Source organism: Theropithecus gelada, chromosome 7b (assembly GCF_003255815.1).
Source record: "Theropithecus gelada isolate Dixy chromosome 7b, Tgel_1.0, whole genome shotgun sequence".
Classification (NCBI taxonomy): Eukaryota; Metazoa; Chordata; class Mammalia; order Primates; family Cercopithecidae; genus Theropithecus; species Theropithecus gelada.
The window spans coordinates 76,210,540-76,230,453 of record NC_037675.1 but is presented as its reverse complement, the minus strand read 5'-3'; the positions used below and the strand labels follow the sequence as shown (position 1 = coordinate 76,230,453).

General features: G+C 46.0%; 1 protein-coding gene and 1 pseudogene across 5 annotated transcripts in view; both read right to left on the bottom strand.

Annotated features, from left to right (window-relative positions):
- The window catches only part of DLST (dihydrolipoamide S-succinyltransferase), a 23,233-nt gene extending 21,508 nt beyond the window's left edge, over positions 1-1,725 (bottom strand). For 2 of the 5 annotated variants that reach the window (XM_025391563.1, XM_025391566.1), the window contains exons 1-2: positions 1,600-1,719; positions 974-1,007 (exon numbers count right to left, since the gene is read on the bottom strand). In XM_025391563.1, the coding sequence (XP_025247348.1) occupies positions 974-1,007; positions 1,600-1,662 (97 nt within the window). In that variant the 5' untranslated portion in view covers positions 1,663-1,719. Of the gene's footprint in view, positions 1-973; positions 1,008-1,599 lie in introns of all 5 variants that reach the window. The other 3 variants (XM_025391564.1, XM_025391562.1, XM_025391565.1) reach the window with 3 other exon arrangements.
- A 7,532-nt stretch (positions 1,726-9,257) lies between these two features.
- On the bottom strand, positions 9,258-10,207 carry LOC112628412 (annotated as a pseudogene).
- Positions 10,208-19,914: the final 9,707 nt, after the last annotated feature.

Here is a 19,914-nt window from a genome sequence, read left to right as displayed (position 1 = left end):
AAAAAAAAAAAAAAAAAAAAAAAAAAAAAAAAAGAAAATAAGCTATGGATGACACTTTTTTTTTTTAACTAGTGGGATAAAATCTAAACTCATTCAAGTCTCTATACCATCTTCTATCTCATGCCACTCTCTCCGTTAACCAAAATACTCTGGCCAAATCACTTTTCCAGTTCTTAAGTTCTGCCAACCTCTTTTCTTCCTCAGGGTCTTTGTACATGCCATTCTCTTTCTCCTGGGCTTCACTGGGTTAGCTCCGTCACATCCTGCTGGCCATAACTTTTTTTTTTTTTTTTTTTAAGACAGAGTATCCTGTCGCCCAGGCTGGAGCGCAATGGTGCGATCTCGGTTCACTGCAAGCTCCGCCCCCCCGGGGTTCACACCATTCTCCTGCCTCAGCCTCCCGAGGAGCTGGGACTACAGGCGCCCACCACAATGCCCGGCTAATTTTTTGTATTTTTTAGTAGAGATGGGGTTTCACCGTGTAAGCCAAGATGTCTCGATCTCCTGACCTCGTGATCTGCCCGCCTCGGCCTCCCAGAGTGCTGGTACTACAGGCGTGAGCCACCGCGCCCGGCCATGGCCATAACTTTTAAGTCACCTCAGAAATTTCTGGGCTCTTCTGTCCACCCTCACATGTTTCCTTCTCAGCAGTTACAAAAATTTGCCTTTGTTCGCTTGTTTAGCAAATGACACTATCCAACTAGCCAAGGAGCTCCACGAGGGCAAGAACTGTACACTTCTGTATCCACTCCTGTATCCCTAGTGTCTAGCACATTGCCTGACACAGTAGAAACTCAACAACTACGAGCTAAATGAATAAACGATAGCTCAGGATTATGTAGCACTGTGTCTCACTACTCTCTGAACCGAACTGTCTTTAGGTATTATGAGAAACACAGGCACCCCCGAGTTCCTCACATACTGCTCTGTCCAGGAGCAGAGCATTTTAGGTGACGGCAAGGGCAGAACTTACCAGGCAGGGAACGTCTCCCTAGAGGGCAGTTCCCCTGTTGAGAAAGAAGACATTATCGACGTCACCCAAGATGGAAAAAAAAAAAAAAAAAAACCAAACACCCAGCTTTTTCTTCTAAGTACACGCTCAAAGCTGTACCAGTGGTGGTGACAGGTGAATCTCGTAACTCCAAAGGTGAATGTAACACACCGTGCTGGCAGTCCCAATCAACATGCTGGGCCTGCCAAACTATCTCAACTTCCCAACGGGACTCACTAATACCCACTGATTTTAGCAGAGCAAGAGGAGACTGGCGCCGAATCCCGCCAAGGGACTCCGCCGCGCCTCCTCCCTAACTCTGAATCCAGTAACTGGACGGGCGCGGCTCCCCAGCTCCAGCGCGGAGGGTGGGGTACAGCAGGAAACGTTTCCCGCGGGCTGCCTGAAGAAGGCAGGGGGCCACTGGGCTCCGCAAAACGGTCCCGAGGGCAACCACGGCCCCCGGCCGCCCAGCCCGCGCGGCCTCCGCGTCCCAGTGCCCTTGGTGCCCGGTCTGGCCGGCGCGCCGCGCCCCTGCCTTCCAGGCCTCCTGTCCGCCCGCCAACAGACTCCTCACCCGTCGAGGCCCCGGCTCGGCCAGACCGTACCTTCTGGAAGGCAGAGAGCGAGCGGCTGAATGCCCGGGACACACAGCGGGACCGCGACAGCATCGCGGCGGCGGAGCCGAGGGCGGGCGGACACCGGATATAGGGCCCGGCAACAACCGGAAGTGGGGCGGGCCGCAGTACCCGCCGCCCGACGAGGGGTGTTCGGAGCGAACCACTGGCAGGGGGTGGGCGCACGGCTGCGCCCAGTCGCCGGCGCGGCAGCCCAGGAGTCCTGCTCTCTGGAGCAGGCAACCCTAAGGCGCTCTCGGGGCCCTCTGCACTGCCTGTCACCCTGAGCTGGTTCTCCTGAAGGTGTCTACGACTGTCCCGCCACCAGATTGCCCCCGGGGTCAGGCCTCCCCCTACCCTTCCACAGAACTGGCTCTGAGCTTGGCGCCCTTCTCTTTCGGGACCCAATGGCACCGCGCTGTTCCTCCGCTGTACCTTGGGAAGAGAGCGAAAGAGGGGCACGGACTTTGAATTGAAACCTTGGCAGACATGCATGCCTGATCTTACACTTGTGTGGCCTTGGGCAGATGACATTGCCCCCCACCTCCAGCCTCAGGTTCCTTAACTATTAAAAAAAACAAAAACACAAAAAAGCACTTGTTACTTCCCTGTCTTCCTAACCCCGAGTCAAAGAAACAGAATCCCAGGAATTTCTAAAGGGCTCCCATTGCCTTTTTACGAGCCGCATATCTTCACCAACTATAGCCTTACTTCTCAACAGCTTCTGATTTTCCCCCTACGCAAATTCCAGCCAAACTAATTGTTCCCCATACATCTTGCGCATTTTGGAAGTTGTTCGTTTGTCACCCTATCCTTAGAATATAAACTCCCAGCTTTTTTTTTTTTTTTTTTTTGTTTTTTTTTTTTTTTTTTTTTTAAAGAAAACAGGTCATAGTTCACTGGAGCCTTGACACCCTGGGCTCAAGCGATCCCTCTGCCTCAGCCTCTGGAGTAGCTGGGACTACAGGTGCCACCATGCCAGGGTAACCTCCCCACACTAAGAGTGCCATTCTTCCCGCTGACTTGAAGTGAAAGCACATAGCATGAGTATTCACCTTTAAGGCTCACTTCCTAATAAAAAAAGATGCTCTTTAAACCCCTGGCTGAATTAGTAACACATAAATGTACGAATGAAAAAATTAACCACTTGGTGCCTGTTCATGATGGTTTCTTTATCGGAGGCATTTTGCCTGGTCCTCAGGACCTTTATTTTTCTAATTAATTTATGTTTTAATATAAATTGAGAGAGGATCTCACTATGTTGCCTCAAACTCCATCAGGACCTTTACAGTGCCTTCACTCACCTGAACCCTGAAAGCACTGCCACTAGAATTCTGGAAGGATGGGCCAAAGTCCTAACTAGAAATAGAGAAAACAGCTCTGCCCTGCTGCTACTCACAATCGACTCCTCAGTAGCTTTCACCTGAATTATTTGAAAAGCTCCCTAAGCAGTTCTAAGCCTCCACTCTTGCTTTCTCTAGCCCATCATCCTTTATATCTGTGTCAAAGATCCTTCTGAGCCTGGTGCGGTGGCTCACACCTGTAATCCCAGCACTTTGGGAGGCTGAGGCAGGTGGATCACTTGAGATCAGGAGTTCGAGACCTGCCTGGCCAACACGGTGAAACCCCGTCTCTACTAAAAATGCCAAAATTAGCTGGGTGTGGTAGTGAATGCCTGTAATCCCAGCTACTCAGGAGGCTGAGGCAAGAGAATTGCACAAGGATATTGCACTGAGGATAAAGTACAAACTCCTCAACTTGACCAGGCACCTGGTAATCAGGCTTCTGATTATGTTCCGATTCTCTCCCCACATTCTCACAGATTGTGAGCTTTAGTCAAACCACACTACTGGCCATAGCCTCACTGAGCTATTTGCATGGGTTGTTCCCTCCTCCTATTTGCCTAGGGACTCCTAGTCATCCTTTGAATCTCCTTCTGAATTCCTTCCTAACCCCTCTGGCAGAGTTAACGGATAAATTTTCTATGCTTTCAAAGCCCTGTGTCTGGGTCTCTACATTGCATTGTATTATTATGGCCTGTTTACTTGTCTGTCTCCCATGCTGCATAGAGCAGCAGGTGGAAAGAGATGACTCTCTCTTTTCCTGAATCCTCCAAACACAACACCTGGGACACCAGAGTTCCTGGGACTCTGTAGGTACTCAATAAATATTTGTGAAATGACCAAATACTTCCATGTTTATACAACATTGGTGGACACAGCTGAAGAATCCAAGAACAGTAGTCAGGGGCTACAGCAATTTCTGGCCCGCATTGCTGTTAATGTTTTTTTAGATAGCTACTCAGTTCTTTCACAGTCTTTTTTTTTTTTTTTTTTTTTTGAGACGGAGTCTTGCTCAGCTGCCCAGGCTGGAGTGCAGTGGTGTGATCTCGTCTCGGCTCACTGCAACCTCCGCCACCCGGGTTCAAGTAATTCTCCTGCCCCAGCCTCCCGAGTAGCTGGGACTACAGGCACGTGCTACCAAGCCCAGCTAATTTCTGTATTTTTAGTAGAGACGGGGTTTCACCATGTTGGCTGGGATGGTCTCCATATCTTGACCTCATGATCCGCCCGCCTTGGCCTCCCAAAGGGCTGGGATTACAGGCTTTCACAGTCTTTAACAATTTTTGAGATTCTTATAGAAGGTGTAGAGGCTTCAGGCTGGGCGCGGTGGCTCATGCCTGTAATCCCAGCACTTTGGGAGGCCAAGGCGGGCGGACCACGAGGTCAAGAGATCAAGACAATCCTGGCTAACACGGTGAAACCCCGTCTCTACTAAAAATACAAAAAATTAGCTGAGCATGGTGGCGGGTGCCTGTAGTCCCAGCTACTCTGGAGGCTGAGGCAGGAGAATGGCATGAACCTGGGAGGTGGAGCTTGCAGTGAGCCGAGATCGTGTCACTGCACTCCAGCCTGGACAACAGAGCGAGACTCCATCTCAAAAAAAAAAAAAAAGATGTAGAGGCTTCAAGGCTTCAAGCCTGCTTATAATGTGGCAAAGCACTTCTGGAGTTTTAGTGATCATCCAAGTTAATCTTAGATATTACTTAGATATTACTTAGTATTACTTATACTTAGTATACTTAGATATTACTGTCTTAAGACACCACACGCACACACACACTCGAGCATGGTTTCATACAAAATCCCTTTCAGAGGGTAAGAGTTGAAATTGATTTCCTTGAGATTAACATATGAGCTTCTATGGACTCCAAGCTGCAACCCAATAAGCTAGTGCACTCTTCTTCATTTAGAGCCTTCCAAGACACAGCACCATCTACTAGGGCCAGAGTTTATGAATATAAATTGTGGCAGGGCTCAAAAGAGAATTTTTTTTTTTTTTTTTTTTGAGATGGAGTCTCACTCTATCGCCAGGCTGGAGTGCAGTGGCGCCATCTTGGCTCACTGCAACCTCCGCCTCCCGGGTTCAAGAGATTCTCCTGCCTCAGCCTCATGAGTAGCTGGGACTACAGGCACACACCACCACGCCTGGCTAATTTCTGTATTTTTAGTAGAGATGGGGTTTCACCATGTTGGCCAGGATGGTCTTGATCTCTTGACTTTGTGATCCCCCCACCTTGGCCTCCCAAAGCGTTAGGCTTACAGGCGTGAGCCGCCACACCCGGCCCAAAAGATAATTTTAAAAAACATTTTCATTATAAAATGCATACTAAAAAGGATACAAAAATCTATGTGTTCAGTTTAAAAGAAAAATAATAAAAGGAATTCCCATACTTGCTGCCCAGCTGAAGAAATGGGAAAGTTCCCTGTGGCCTCCTCCATCATCACACCCAGTTAGCCACTACCATACTGAACTATATGTTAACCATCCCCTTGTTTCATTATAGCTTCAATATGCTTATGTCCATCATCACACCCAGTTAGCCACTACTACACTGAACTATATATTAACCATCCCCTTGTTTTCATTATAGCTTCAATATGCTTATGTCCATCATCACACCCAGTTAGCCACTACTACACTCAACTATATATTAACCATCCCCTTGTTTCATTATAGCTTCAATATGCTTATGTTCTAAACTATACACGTTTTTGCCTATGTTTTTAAATTTAGAAAAAGATGTCTCCAGCCACTGTGGCCTGATATAGAAAAAAATAAAAAATGAAAATGAAAGATGTATTTACTTTCAAATTAAATAAGAAAAAAGGTGTGTTTTTAGAAAGGATTAAGTAGCTCATTTACCTCAAATCCCCCGGTTTTCTTATATGTGTTTGGAACCATACATTCACATCCTTACCTACATATTTATGAATATTATTGGCCAAAGAGTAGATGGCCAAATAGCCTATGCTTCCATCTTTGGGCTCCTTAAAATAGGGACTATGCCCTATATTCACTCCATATTACCTATGATACCTAGATTCTATCTATCTATCTCTTCTTTCAGTTGTAATTCAAAATAATGGACAGATGAATACACAATGAAAATCTAGACATGTTTTTGTGTGGGCATTTTTTTTGGTCTTTTTTTTTTTTGAGACAGAGTCTCGCTGTGTTGGCTCACTGCAACTTCTGCCTCTCAGGTTCAAGCAGTTCTCCTGAGTAGCTGGGATCACAGGCACCCACCACCATGTCCAGCTAATTTTTGTATTTTTAGTAGAGATGGGGTTTCACCATGTTGGTCAGGCTGGTCTCGAACCCCTGACCTTGTGATCCACCCACCTTGGCCTCCCAAAGTGCTGGGATTACAGGCGTGAGCCACCGCGCCTGGCCCTGGTCTATTTTTTAACTTAGTATAAATGGAATCACAGTGCCTGTATCATTCTATAACTTACTTTTTTTTTTTTTTTTTTTTGAGATGGAGTCTCGCTCTGTTGCCCAGGCTGGAGTGCAGTGGCATGATCTCAGCTCACTGCAAGCTCTGCCTCCTGGGTTCACGCCATTCTCCTGCCTCAGCCTCCCGAGTAGCTGGGACTACAGGCTCCCGTCACCACACCCGGCTAATTTTTTGCATTTTTTAGTAGAGACGGGGGCGGGGGTTTCACCGTGTTAGCCAGGATGGTCTCAATCTCCTGACCTTGTGATCCACCCGCCTCGGCCTCCCAAAGTGCTGGGATTACAGGCATGAGCCATCGCGCCCGGCCTTGTTTTTTTTTGTTTTTTTGTTTTTTTGTTTTTTAATGGGGTCTCACTCTGTCACCCAGGCTGGAGTGCAGTGGTGCAATCTCAGCTCACTGCAACCTCCACCTCCCAGGCTCAAGCAATCCTCATCCTCCCACCTCAGCCTCCCGAGTAGCTAGGACCAAAAGCGCATGCCCCTACACCTGGCTAATTTTTTTTCTTTTTTTCTTCTTTCTTTTTTTAAAAATATATTTTTGGTAGAGATGTGATCTCTCTAGGTTGCCCAGGTTGGTCTTGAACGCTGGGCTCAAGTGATCTGCCACCTCAGCCTCCCAAAGTGCTGGAATGACAGGCGTGAGCCACCGAGCCCAGCCTCTGTGACTGACTTCTTTCGGTCAACACTGTATTTTCAGGATTTATCCATGTTGATGACTTGAGCTGTAGTTTACTAATTTTCATTGCTGTATTTCACAACATCCCCTCCACATCCCAAGCTGAAGGAGGAGGGGATGGCAAAATTTGGGTTATATTCGGGAGTAGGTGGGTTTGGCCAGTGAGTTCTCCCAGATCTGTCAGGGATGGGTGTTTTGGCCCAGCGACAGCTTCCTCCGCAGTGTTCAGGCCTCTGCGGGAGGGAGGCACCACGCGGCCTCTCCTTCCTGCAGATCTGAGATACCATGGTTTGCTGTTGGGCTGATTCCAGTCTTCTCAGGATGCTTGAGGGACAGGGAGAAAGATGTTCATGTTGGAGCTGCCTCTCTAGGGAATTTGAAAGCAGAAGTGAGGAGCTTCCCGCTGGAGGCCAAAGCAATGAGAGAAGCTGGGTGATTCAGTCCCCAAGTTTTCAAAGGGCTCTGTGGTCCATAGGCAAGGACAGAAGAGATGGAATTTCAGGAAGGTCCTCTCTGAGTTGGCTTTTCTGGGCACCTGAGTTGGGGTAGAGATGAGAAATGGCATGGGGAGCAGCCAACCAACTGGCCTCTATTTGCATATTCATAAGCCTCCCATGCTGGTTGGCTGCGCTAAGCAGTCCCCACTGTCCCCACAGTCAGCGGCTGCAGCAAGACTGGGTCTGTCAAAGACAGTGCCTTGTGCTAAGAAGGGGCCAGAGGCTCCCCTTACCCAGCCACGGGCACCCAGCCTGCCTGGAGAGGAAGCAGGGAAACCAGAAGCACTTCCTGACCATGGCTCTGTCTGCCCAAGGCTGGTGAAGAGTGGGCTGCTCCGTCTTCTAGGGTGGTTGGCCCCACCTGGCCACAGAGCCCAAGACAAGGACCTCCCGGAGGACCTCTTCCCTGTGAGTAACATCATCCTTTCCATTTACCTTGCCAGAGTACTTTTTACAAAATTGTGGAAGATTATGAAAATTGTCAAATATGCAGAGAAGTAGACAGAGTAGCATAGCAATACCCACCCCTGTATTCATCACCTAGATTTAACAATTGTTCATATGTATTTGCTTATTTTTGTTGGCTGAAATACTTTCAGGCAAATTATAGACATGGAGACGTTTCACTCCCTAATTCCTCACTCCATAATACCGTGTATGCATCTCCGGAGCCCTTTCAAAGCTCTTCTTTCATTAGATTTTCACCCAAGTTCTGAATGAAGGGGTGATTATCATCTCCATTTTATAAAAGCTGGAATGCAGAAAGTGCGACTTTAGGGCCAATCGCTGGGAGTAGAGCCCAGACCTCCTAACTCCCAGCCCAAGTGCTTGGACAGCCACATGAAAGGATCTCTGATGCCCAGGGGTGTTTTCCTAGAGAGCAAGGAGGCATTGCAGCTGCTGTGTGACCTTGGGCTTGTCACTTTACCTCTCTGGGCTCCCAGTTCCTCACCCATAAAGTAAAGGCATGTCATGAAGATCCCAGGATCCCTGACCCTAGTCTGTGACATTTCCCTTGGTATTTAGAAAAATGAGAAAAGACATTGTAAAGAGTTTTTCACAAAGCTAAACTTATTTGTATATTATGCCTTTCCCCCTTTTATTCTTTTAAAAACAAGGTGGTTAAGATTCTTTTTTTTTTTTTGAGATGGAGTCTTGCTCTGTCACCCAGGCTGGAGTGCAGGGGCATGTCTTAGCTCACTGCAACCTTAATCTCCCGGGTTCAAGCAAGTCTCCCGCCTCAGCCTCCTAAGTAGCTGGGATTACCGGCACATGCCACCACGCCCAGCTAATTTTTGTACTTTTAGTAGAGACGGGGTTTCACCATGTTGGCCAGGATGGTCTCGAACTCCTGACCTCAGGTGATCCGCCTGCCTCAGCCTCCCAAAGTGCTGGGATAACAGGCGTGAGCCACCCCACCCGGCCAAGATTCTTTAAGAAATAAAAATCATGTGTCAGTGAAGGGAGATGAAAACATTTTAAAAAGGAAATAAAAGTGATGGTAGATAGAGTCTTTTGTATACTAACTTTTTGTGCCTTTACCTGCAAAATAAAATGTCAGTAACTCTCAAACTGGTCCAATATCTTTCCTCTTTGTTTTATTTTTTATTTTTCGTAAACCAATTTTTTATTCATTTTAAATAAGTTTTAAACTACTTTTGTTTTGGGGGGGCTTTTACAATGAAAACTGAATTAGGTCCACTCCAATGTCCACTGATTTATTTTTATGAAATTTGTATGGGCTGGGCGCAGTGGCTCATGCCTGTAATCCCAGCACTTTGGGAGGCCGAGGCGGGTAAATTACGAGGTCAGGAGTTTGAGACCAGCCTTGCCAAGATGGTGAAATCCCGTCCCTACTACAAATACAAAAATTAGCCCGGTGCGGTAGTGGGCACCTGTAATCCCAGCTACTTGGGAGGCTGAGTCAGACGAATCGCTTGAACCCGGGAGGCAGAGGTTGCGGTGAGCCAAGATCATGCCACTGCACTGCAGCCTGGCAATAGAGCGAGACTCCATCTCAAAAAAAAAAAAAAAAAAAAAAAAAAAAGAAGAAGAAACTCGTATGATGCTGGCAGGTCATCCTGAAGCTCTGAAATCATATCTATCTTGATTTCCCATTCTGCAGCTTTCTTTTCAACATGTTCTCTGAGGATTTGTGTAAAGAATATACTGCTGTTCTTGCCATTTCCAAAGCAGTCTTTAGAAAAGCCATATCTATCCCTTTATTATTTTTGGTCCCAAAAGGAGGATTCATAATTACTGTATCAAATGACTTGACATCCTGTTAGGTAACAGGCACACATCACATTGAACCATGTCAATATTTGTTAACTCAAACTCTTCCACATTCCTGTTAAATATTTCCCATACGTCTTCATCTCTGTCAAATCCAACACACAACCCTGCTCCTAACACTGCAGTTCCGATGCTAAGCATTCCACAACTACAGCCTAGGTCTGCAAAAACTTCATTTTCAATGTCATCGTAAGGGTTATGGATTGCATAGAGCATACATGCTGCAATGTGAAGCTTGGTGGGATACTGTTTTAGAAGTAGCTTGGCCTTTTCGAATCTATCCACTTATTGCAGGCAACTCTCTAGTTCCTTAAGCCTTAATTCCTTCATTCTGTTTTTTTAAAAATATAGACTCTCAGGGTTTGAAGGCACAGGATCTCAGGAGGTGACCGGCACCTTGGCCAGGGCCAGAAGACCTCTTCATTTAATTAATGGTTGAAATCTAAAAATATAAAAATCTGGAGACCAGCCACTGTACCAGATGCTCCTAAGCCCTTTCCAGCTCTAGAGTTCTATGGCTGTGGGGGCTCCTAAACCCGCCCTAGGAGGAAAGGAAACCAGTTTAAGGAGTGCCTATTTCCAGCACCAGAGAATGCAGGGCCCATCACATGGGATCCTCCCCACCACAATCCTAGGAGAGTGACTGTTATCAACTCCATTTTACGGCCAGAGAAACTGAAGGGAAAAAGGCAAAGTTAATTTGTGTAAGTTCACATAAGAGCTAACAACGGGCCGGATGCGGTGGCTCACGACTATAATCCCAGCATTTTGGGAGGCCGAGGCGGGCAGATCATGAGGTCAGGAGATCGAGACCATCCTAGCTAACATCGTGAAACCCCGCCTCTACTAAAAATACAAAAAAGTAGCTGGGTGTGGTGGCACGTGCCTGTAGTCCCAGCTACTCGGGAGGCTGAGGCAGGAGAATCACTTGAACCCAGGAGGTAGAGGTTGCAGTGAGCCGAGATTGCCACTGCACTCCAGCCTGGGTGACACAGCGAGACTCTGTCTCAAAAAATATATATATAGGTAACAATTCCCCCCCAGGTCTAATACCTGGTAGATCATTCCATAGTGCACAGCCATCATTGATACAGACCACCAGGGCTTCTGACTCCATTGTGTCTGTGTCTGTGATGGACAGGGCTGTGTGGCCTGGGCCTGTCAGTCTGACCCCCCTCCTCGTTTCTGTCATCAGCCAGTGCAGTGAACAGAGCTGCTCAGGGCTGGACCAGAGATGGATGGGTGGCCTCCGATCTGCAGCAGAGCGGGGACAGTGCAGGGGGCCTCTCATCATAGAGAATGAAACAGGACAAGGCTGTATGTGAAAATGCCTTTGTAAAGCATACAAACGCTATGTGACTTTGAGATGTGCTACCCTAAACAAGTCTTCATCAGTAGCTAAAGTTAGCTCTGTCTGGCAAGTATTTGGATGGGAGGCTGTTCAGGAGTACAGTGGATAAGGCAAAAATGTATATATTTGTAGGTGTGATTAAGTCATCATTATTATGAAATGCCAGTGGTGGGCCCTTAGATCCCATGATAAGTGTTGATGAAGGTAAAAGCAGTTGTTTCAGGATAAGGCATTTTCCTCCATACCTTTCCAATCATGTTGGGTGGTCATCTACTAAGCACAAGGCTGGTCCAATTGGAATCCAACTGAATCTAGGAAATGAATGAACAAAATCCTGCAAAGAAAAACGTATTTTCCCATCAAAAACCAGGCAGGAATTTTATCAAGGAAATAACAATAAAACTTCTTGTATAAATCTGATTTGAGCTTCAATGACAGTGATGAGAATGAGTTAGCATCTCTTGGGCTTCACGAGGTACCTTTTACCTAAGGACTCTCCATAGCCCACCTTGCTTTATTGATTGGTTCTCCCATGACCCAGCTGAAGTGCATCAAAGGTGTTTGCTGTTCCCTAAATGTGTACACATTACAGAAGGGGAGACATGACCTGTGAGCTGCCAGTCTCACCTCAGCTGGCCCCATAGGCAGCCCTTCCCCTTTGTCCCACTTGGGCAGAGCTTCGAGAGCTCTCCAGGGATATTCCATGGAAGGGCACAGATCCACAGGGAGAAAGGCTGCCATGTAGGAGGTGATCTGTGCAGGTGATGATGCCACAGACACTGGCTATTCCTTTTCAGCTCATGTCCAGGTGCTCTAACACAAAGCTGAAAGGAGACAACACACAGCTTCTCTCGTAGGTTCCTGTTTGTTTGTTTGTGACAGGGTCTTGCTCTGTCGCCCAGGCTGAGTGCAGTGGTGCTATCATGGCTCACTACAGCCGCAACCTCCTAGGCTCAAGAGGTCCTCCCACCTCTGCCTCCCAAGTAGCTGGAACCACAGACAGGTGCCACCACACCTGTTAATTTTTTTATTTTTTGCAGAGATGGGATCTGATATGTTGCCCGGGCTGGTCTCAAACTCCTGGGCTCAGGCGATCTTTGAGCCTTGGCCTCCCAAAGCGCTGGGGTTACAGGCATGAGCTACCACATCTAGCTTTATGTCATCCATTATATACTTGAAATTCAAACTCACCCTCATTTTACATTTTCCAGCTATAAAATCCTATGTACCTTCACAGTTATCTTATGAGCCCTGTGTTCTATGTTTGTGTTTGTAGCTAAATTTGCTTCTCCAGTGGGGTTTTTTTATTTCTGGTACCCAGGAATATGTATCTTGAAACGAGTCAATGAGAAAAAAGTGCAGTGTTTTTAGAAAAATAGACTTTACTTATTTTATGTTTTTAGAGACGGGGTCTCACTTTGTTGCCCAGGCTGGAGTGCAGTGGCTATTCACAGGCGTGATCATAGCACACTACAGCTTTGAACTCCTGGGTTCAAGCAGTCCTCCCACCTCAGCTTCCTGAGTAGCTGAGACTACAGGCAAGCACCACCACATCTGTCTAGACTTTATTTATTTATTTATTTATTTGAGATGGAGTCTCACTCTGTCCCCCAGGCTGGAGTGCAGTGGCTTGATCTTGGCTCATGGCAACCTCCACCCCCATGGTTCAAGCAATTCCTCTGCCTCAGCCTCCCAAGTAGCTGCGATTACAGGCACCCACCACCATGCCAGGCTAATTTTTTTGTATTTTTAGTAGAGACAGAGTTTCACCATGTTGGCCAGACTGGTCTCAAACTCCTGATCTCAGACAATTCGCTCCCCTTGGCCTCCCAAAGTGCTGGGATTACAGGCATGAGCTCCCGCGCCTGGCCTAGACTTTATTTTTTAGAGTGGTTTTAGGTTCACAGCAAAATTGAATGGAAAGTACAGACAGAGATTTTCCATATATCCCCTGCCTTCAACATGCATAGCCTTCTCCATACATGCAAATTTTTAATTAACAAAGGCAAGATTGCCTTTTTTCATTACAAAACTGAAAACATATCCATTAAAAATATAGAAAACTCAGAAAAATAAAAATAAAAAATAGAGAAAAAAATTACCTGTGATTCTATCACCCATAAACAACATTTTGATGTATTTCTTTCTCTATAATTTAAGTGTGTGTGTGTGTGTGTGTATATATATATATATATATATATTTTTTTTTTTTGAGACAGACTTTCACTCTGTTGCCCACGCTAGAGTGCAGTGGCACAATCAGAGCTCACTGCAGCCTCAGCTTCTTGGTCTCAGTGATCCTCCTGCCTCAGCCTCCCTAGTTGCTGAGACTACAGGCACAAACCACCACACGCAGCTAGATTTTTTTTCGGAGAGACAGGGTTTCACCATGTTGCCTGGGCTACTCTCAAACTCCTGAGCTCAAGCTCTCATCTTAGCCTCCCAAAGTGCTAGGATTATAGGCATGAGCCAACACACCTGGCCTCATATTTTTCTTTGTATTTTTAATATCTAATTTTCTCTTACACCTCCCACTCCAGTTTTATAAAATAATGTTACATAAACTTTACTTAAACACTATTTTTCAAAATGGTTGCATAATATGGCATCATTTAGATTATACCATACTTTAACCAGTGCCTACTCTTATTAATAACACTTGGATGGCCATCTTTGACATAAGTTTATGAGTCTAGCCATCATTTTCTTGGCTTAACTTCAGACATAGACTCACTGATTCAATGGTATAAACATTTTTAAGTTTCCTAATATATAATCCATGAATGTTTCGAAAAAATATATGAAAACTAAGCAAGATTACTGAGAATCAAAGAAATACACATAATGAGGTAACATTGTCACCTATTATAATGGCAAAGATTTAAAAGACAATGCCCAGTGTTGATAAAGATAAGGAGATTTATGTCCTTTTATAGATACATTGGTAGGAGCACAAATTGGCTATTTAAAAGTATATATATACAAGTAACACATGAATATATTCTTATAAAAATTCAATTAATATAGAAATATACAGAGTAAAAGTTGAGGCTGGGCATGGTGGCTCACACTTGTAATCCCAGCACTTTGGGAGGCCAAGGTGGGCAGATCACCTAAGGTCAAGAGTTCGAGACCAGCCTGACCACCATGCAGAAACCCCATCTCTACTAAAAATCCAAAATTAGCTGGGTGTGGTGGTGCATGCCTGTAATCCCAGCTACTTGGGAGGCTAAGGCAGGAGAATCGCTTGAACCCGGGAGGCAGAGGTTGCAGTGAGCCAAGATCGTGCCATCGCACTCCAGCCTGGGCAACAAAAGCAAAACTCCATCTCAAAAAAAAAACATTTAAGGTTCTCCTTCAGTCCCTCCTCTCTACCCCCATTCAGCTGGTACATTTCTGGAGGACAGTTAGAAAAGAAGTAGAACAGTTTAACATAGTCTTAGCCTTTGATGCGATATTTTCACTTCTAGAAGTGTAGTCCCCAAAGATATATGTAGGAGTGTTAATCCCAATATTATTCATAACAATAGCTACAACTTATCAGCAATAACTAAGTGCCAGGAACTGTTCTAAAAATATAACTTTAGTTAACTTATTGGATCCAGACATGAATCCCACAATAGCCATAGATATTATGGTTATGCCCATTTTACTGATGAGAAAACTGAGGTACAGAGAGGTCACAAAGCTAGCTAGGTGGCTCTAGGGATTCAAGTCTAGGCAGTCTGACTTGTGGGTCTGTGTTCTCCATCTTCGTACTATCTTGTCTATGCTTCTATAATAGTGAAAATATAAGAAGGAATCTATCAAAAGGGAACTTGTTAACTAAATTAGGGTACATCCATACAATGGAATATTATCAGCTTTCACAATGTTGCTGTAGATTGATATTCATCCACATGAAAGATTAAAAATGGAGGCATAAAACTACATATCTATAATACCATTTTTGTTTTTTTCTATATATGTATGTAATTACAAGAAATTATAAACTTCTCTGTACGTGGAGAAAAGAGTTTGGCAAAAATGATGAACACCAAAATTTTAACTGATTTTCTCTGGGAGCAGCATTAGAGTGTCTTTCTTTTCCTCTTAATACATTTCTATATTTGGGAAGTAAAATGATCCTACACTACTTTCATCATCTAAGAGGTGCAATAAAGCTATTTTTAAAGGATTGTGACAATTGCTACCTCCATCAGTGAACATGAGAGTGCTACTAGCTAATTTTCAAACAGAAAGCATCACGGCTTCATGCAGACTTACCCAGATAAAGGGCTGTGGGCAGCACGCCGGCCTCAGCACAGAGGTTTCCTGTTTCTCAGCAGCCCAGAGGCAGAGTTTCCATGATTGCATGGGCGTAAACATCTCTGGGCACCCAACCACAGTGGAGTCTGGCTGGATTTCCAGTTTCTGGCCTCGAGATATTTCTGTTCATTGTTGCTTCATGAAACACACTGGTCCCATCTGTTACCCTAGTAGATCTGTCTTCTGGAGCACACAGACTACACGGAACCTCAGAAACAATACCCTGAATAACCCAGAAGGGAGATTCAGCAATGGTAGTGGTTCTATGCTCTTCTAATCAATGACTCTATCTACCGTCTGTCTTTCTGTCTGCATTGATTTTGTTCCATGCACAAGTCTCCACGCTAGTTGCTGGAGAGATCTGAAATAAAGTATTGTCTATTGAGGAGACAAAAATCAGTATAAATGAAGTATTTATGGACAATTGATTCAATGAAGTTAGCAAACATCTGTTTGGTGACATCTGGCAGTCAGGCACTACTTGGGGACGCAAAGAAGGAGCTCACAGTCTAAAGGGGAAGATCACTGCAGACAGGAAGTGACATTTCAGTTGGATTTTGAAGGAGGAGTAAGAGTTTGTCAGTGGAAAAGTGGGAGAAGGGCTGGTCGGGCCGAGAGAATGTAAACACAAAGACACGGAGGCTGGAAGGAGCTTGGCCTATTCCGTGAACACAAAGTCCGGGACAGCTGGACACAGGCAAGTGTTGAGGGTAGTGGCTCAAAAGGAGTTAGACCAAGACCATGTTTGCAAAGAGCTGAGACACCTGAACCTTCTAGTCCATAGGAAACTAGCAAAGATTGATTCCATAGAGGGGCATAAGCAGAGCTACACTTTAGAGGATTAATACCAGTGACAATGTCATTGAAAAAAGGGAAACAATCAAAAGAAAACTTCCACCAGTTCCCATCGCATTTATCCACCTGCCTGCACTGGTGTACATCCACTGTTCTTCCTCTTGCTGCATGGATGAACCGAGCGTTCCTCTGTCTAAAGTCAATCTCTCCGTGTGTGCACTAGATCTCTTCCCCTCCTTCCTACTCAAGCACATGGCTCCAGAAATTCTCCCCCTCTTGCCTACATTAACATATTTCATCTTTCTGCAGCATCATTGTCATTAGCCTACAAATATGCTGTTATTCTGCCTGTCTTGAAAAACTCTCTCTTGACCCTATTTTCTCTTCCAGTACTGTCCCATTTCTGTCCTCTTTACAAAACTCCTTGAAAGAGTTGTCAAATTCAGTGTCACCTACTCCTCTTCTTGTCCTCTCCCTTAAATCCACTTCAGTCAGGCTTTTTCTCCCTGTACTCCACCAAAACTGTTGATCAAGATTCCCAGTGACTCCACATTACTAATTCAAATGGTCAATTTACGATCCCTTTGTGACTTGGCCTCTCCCTCCTCCTAGAAACACTTCACTTGGTTCCCAGGACCTCGCACACCCCTAGGTTTCTGCCTCTCTGACTGTTCCTTCTCAGTTGCCTTTGTTGATTCCAGCTTGTGCCCTGAGCCTCTTCATGTCCCTGTGTCCCAGGATTTGGACCTTGGCCCTCCTCCCTTCTCTGTCAACGTTCACTCCCTTTGTGACCTCATCCAGCCACCTGCTGACCACTCTCAATTTTTTTTTTTTTTTTTTTGAGACGGAGTCTTGCTCTGTCGCCCAGGCTGGAGTGCAGTGGTGCCATCTCGGCTCACTGCAAGCTCTGCCTCCTGGGTTCACGCCATTCTCCTGCCTCAGCCTCCCGAGTAGCTGGGACTACAGGCGCCCGCCACCACGCCCGGCTAAGTTTTTGTATTTTTAGTAGAGACGGAGTTTCACCATGTTAGCCATGATGGTCTTGATCTTCTGACCTTGTGATCCGCCCAACTCGGCCTCCCAAAGTGCTGAGATTACAGGTGTGAGCCACCGCGCCTGGCTGACCCTCAATTTTATATTTCTAGCCCAGATCTCCCCCACTGAACCCCAGTCTTATTTCTCCAATTGTTTTCTGGTTTTCTTTTCTTTTCTTTTTTTTTTTTTTTGAGATGGAGTCTTGCTGTGTCACCCAGGATGGAGTGCAGTGGTGAGATCTTGGCTCACTGCAACCTCCACCTCCTGGATTCAAGCAATTCTCCTGCCTCAGACTCCCAAGCAGCTGGGACTACAGGTGAGTGCCACCATGCCTGGCTAATTTTTGTATTTTTTTTTTTTAGTAGAGACAAGGTTTCACTATGTTGGCCAGGCTGGTCTTGAACTCCTGACCTTGTGATCCACCCACCTCTGCCTCCCAAAGTGCTAGGATTACAGGCGTGAGCCTCCGCACCCAGCCTCCAATTGCTTTCTTGACATCTTGACATTTAGATGTCTGTCTAGTACTTATATCAAATTTAACATGTCCAGGGTATCGTTGTAGGGTCCCTGTTGGTTAAAATATCAATTCTACCAGTTTAATGATTATGATTATGATTATGACTATTTTTAGTCGGAGTCTCCCTTTGTTGCCCAGGCTGGAGTGCAGGGGCGCGATCTCGGCTCACTGCAAGCTCTGCCCCCTGGGTTTACGCCATTCTCCTGCCTCAGCCTCCCGAGTAGCTGGGACTACAGGCGCCCGCCACCACGCCCGGCTAATTTTTTTGTATTTTTAGTAGAGACGGGGTTTCACCGTGTTAGCCAGGATGGTCTTGATCTCCTGACCTCGTGATCCGCCCAACTCGGCCTCCCAAAGTGCTGAGATTACAGGTGTGAACCACCGCGCCCAGCTCAGTTTAATGATTATTATTAGTTAGAAAGCAAGTGACATAGTTGGAGTACAGCGTACTTTGATGCTTTGTGGGAATAAAACAGCTTTAGGCAGCCTTTCCTGAAATAGCTCCCTCCTTCTCCCCAACCGCTCTCTCCAGTTTCCAACCCTTTATTGTGCTTTCTCTCCACAGCAGGTATCACACACTGAAAATATATTTGTTTGCTTATTCTCTGCTTTCCCTACCAGACGGCCTGTTCCAGGAGGGAGGACTATACTGATCTTGCTCACTCCATGTGCCCAGAAGAAGGCCCGACACACAGCAGGTGCTCTTTAAACAGTTGTTCAATAAATAGTTGAACATTGAATGCGTAATCTGATTTTTCCAAGAGTTAGGACGGCAATGGTTTTTTTTTTTCTTTTTCTTTTTTTTTTTAATTTTTAAGACAGAGTTTCACTCTGTTGCCCAGGCTAGAGCGCAATGGTACAATCTCGGCTCACTGCAACCTCTGCCTCCCAGGTTCAAGTAATTCTCCTGCCTCAGCCTCCCGAGTTGCTGGGACTACAGGTGCATGCCACCACGCCCAGATAATTTTTTGTAGTTTTAATAGAGATGGGGTTTCACCATGTTGGCCAGGCTGGTCTCAAACTCGATCTCAGGTGATCCATCCACCCTGGCCTCCCAAAGTGCTGGGATCACAGGCGTGAGATACCGTGCCCGGTCAGAATTTGCTTTTTTTTTTTTTTTTTTTTTTTTTGAGACGGAGTCTCGCTCTGTCGCCCAGGCTGGAGTGCAGTGGCCGGATCTCAGCTCACTGCAAGCTCCACCTCCCGGGTTTACGCCATTCTCCTGCCTCAGCCTCCCGAGTAGCTGGGACTACAGGCGCCCGCCACCTCGCCCGGCTAAGTTTTTGTATTTTTTAGTAGAGACGGGGTTTCACCGTGTCAGCCAGGATGGTCTCGATCTCCTGACCTCGTGATCCGCCCGTCTCGGCCTCCCAAAGTGCTGGGATTACAGGCTTGAGCCACCGCGCCCGGCCTTTTTTTTTTTTTTTTTTGAGAAGGAGTCTCACTCTGACGCCCAGGCTGGAGTGCAGAGCCGATCTCGGCTCATGGCAATCTCCACCTCCCGGGATCAAGCGATTCTCCTGCCTCAGCCTCCCAAGTAGCTGGGATTGCAGGCACCCACCGACACGCCCAGCTAATTTTGTACTTTTGGTAGAGACAGGGTTTCTCCATGTTGGTCAGGCTGGTCTCAAACTCCCGACCTCAGGTGATCTGCCCGCCTCGGCCTCCCAAAGTGCTGGGATTACGGGCGTGAGCCACCGTGCCCTGCCGAATTTGCTGTTTCTAAAAAGTGCCTTGGGTGATTCTGTTGCCCTTAGTCACTAGAAAAGTCACTCCGAATCAAACAAAGCTTGGTTTGACCCCAGTCTGTCACTTACTAACTGCATGACCATAGGGAAGTAGCTTCTTCTCTGATCTTGTTTCCTTATCTGTAGACAATAGGCATGATCACATTCTCATGGAGCTGTTATGACAAATTAATTAAATTAAGCAATGGACGTAGAGTTCTTGGCATAATGCCACTTGTTCAGGTGGCTGCCACTATGATCTTATTATTATTATTTTATTGTTATGCCCAAGCAGAAGATTTTT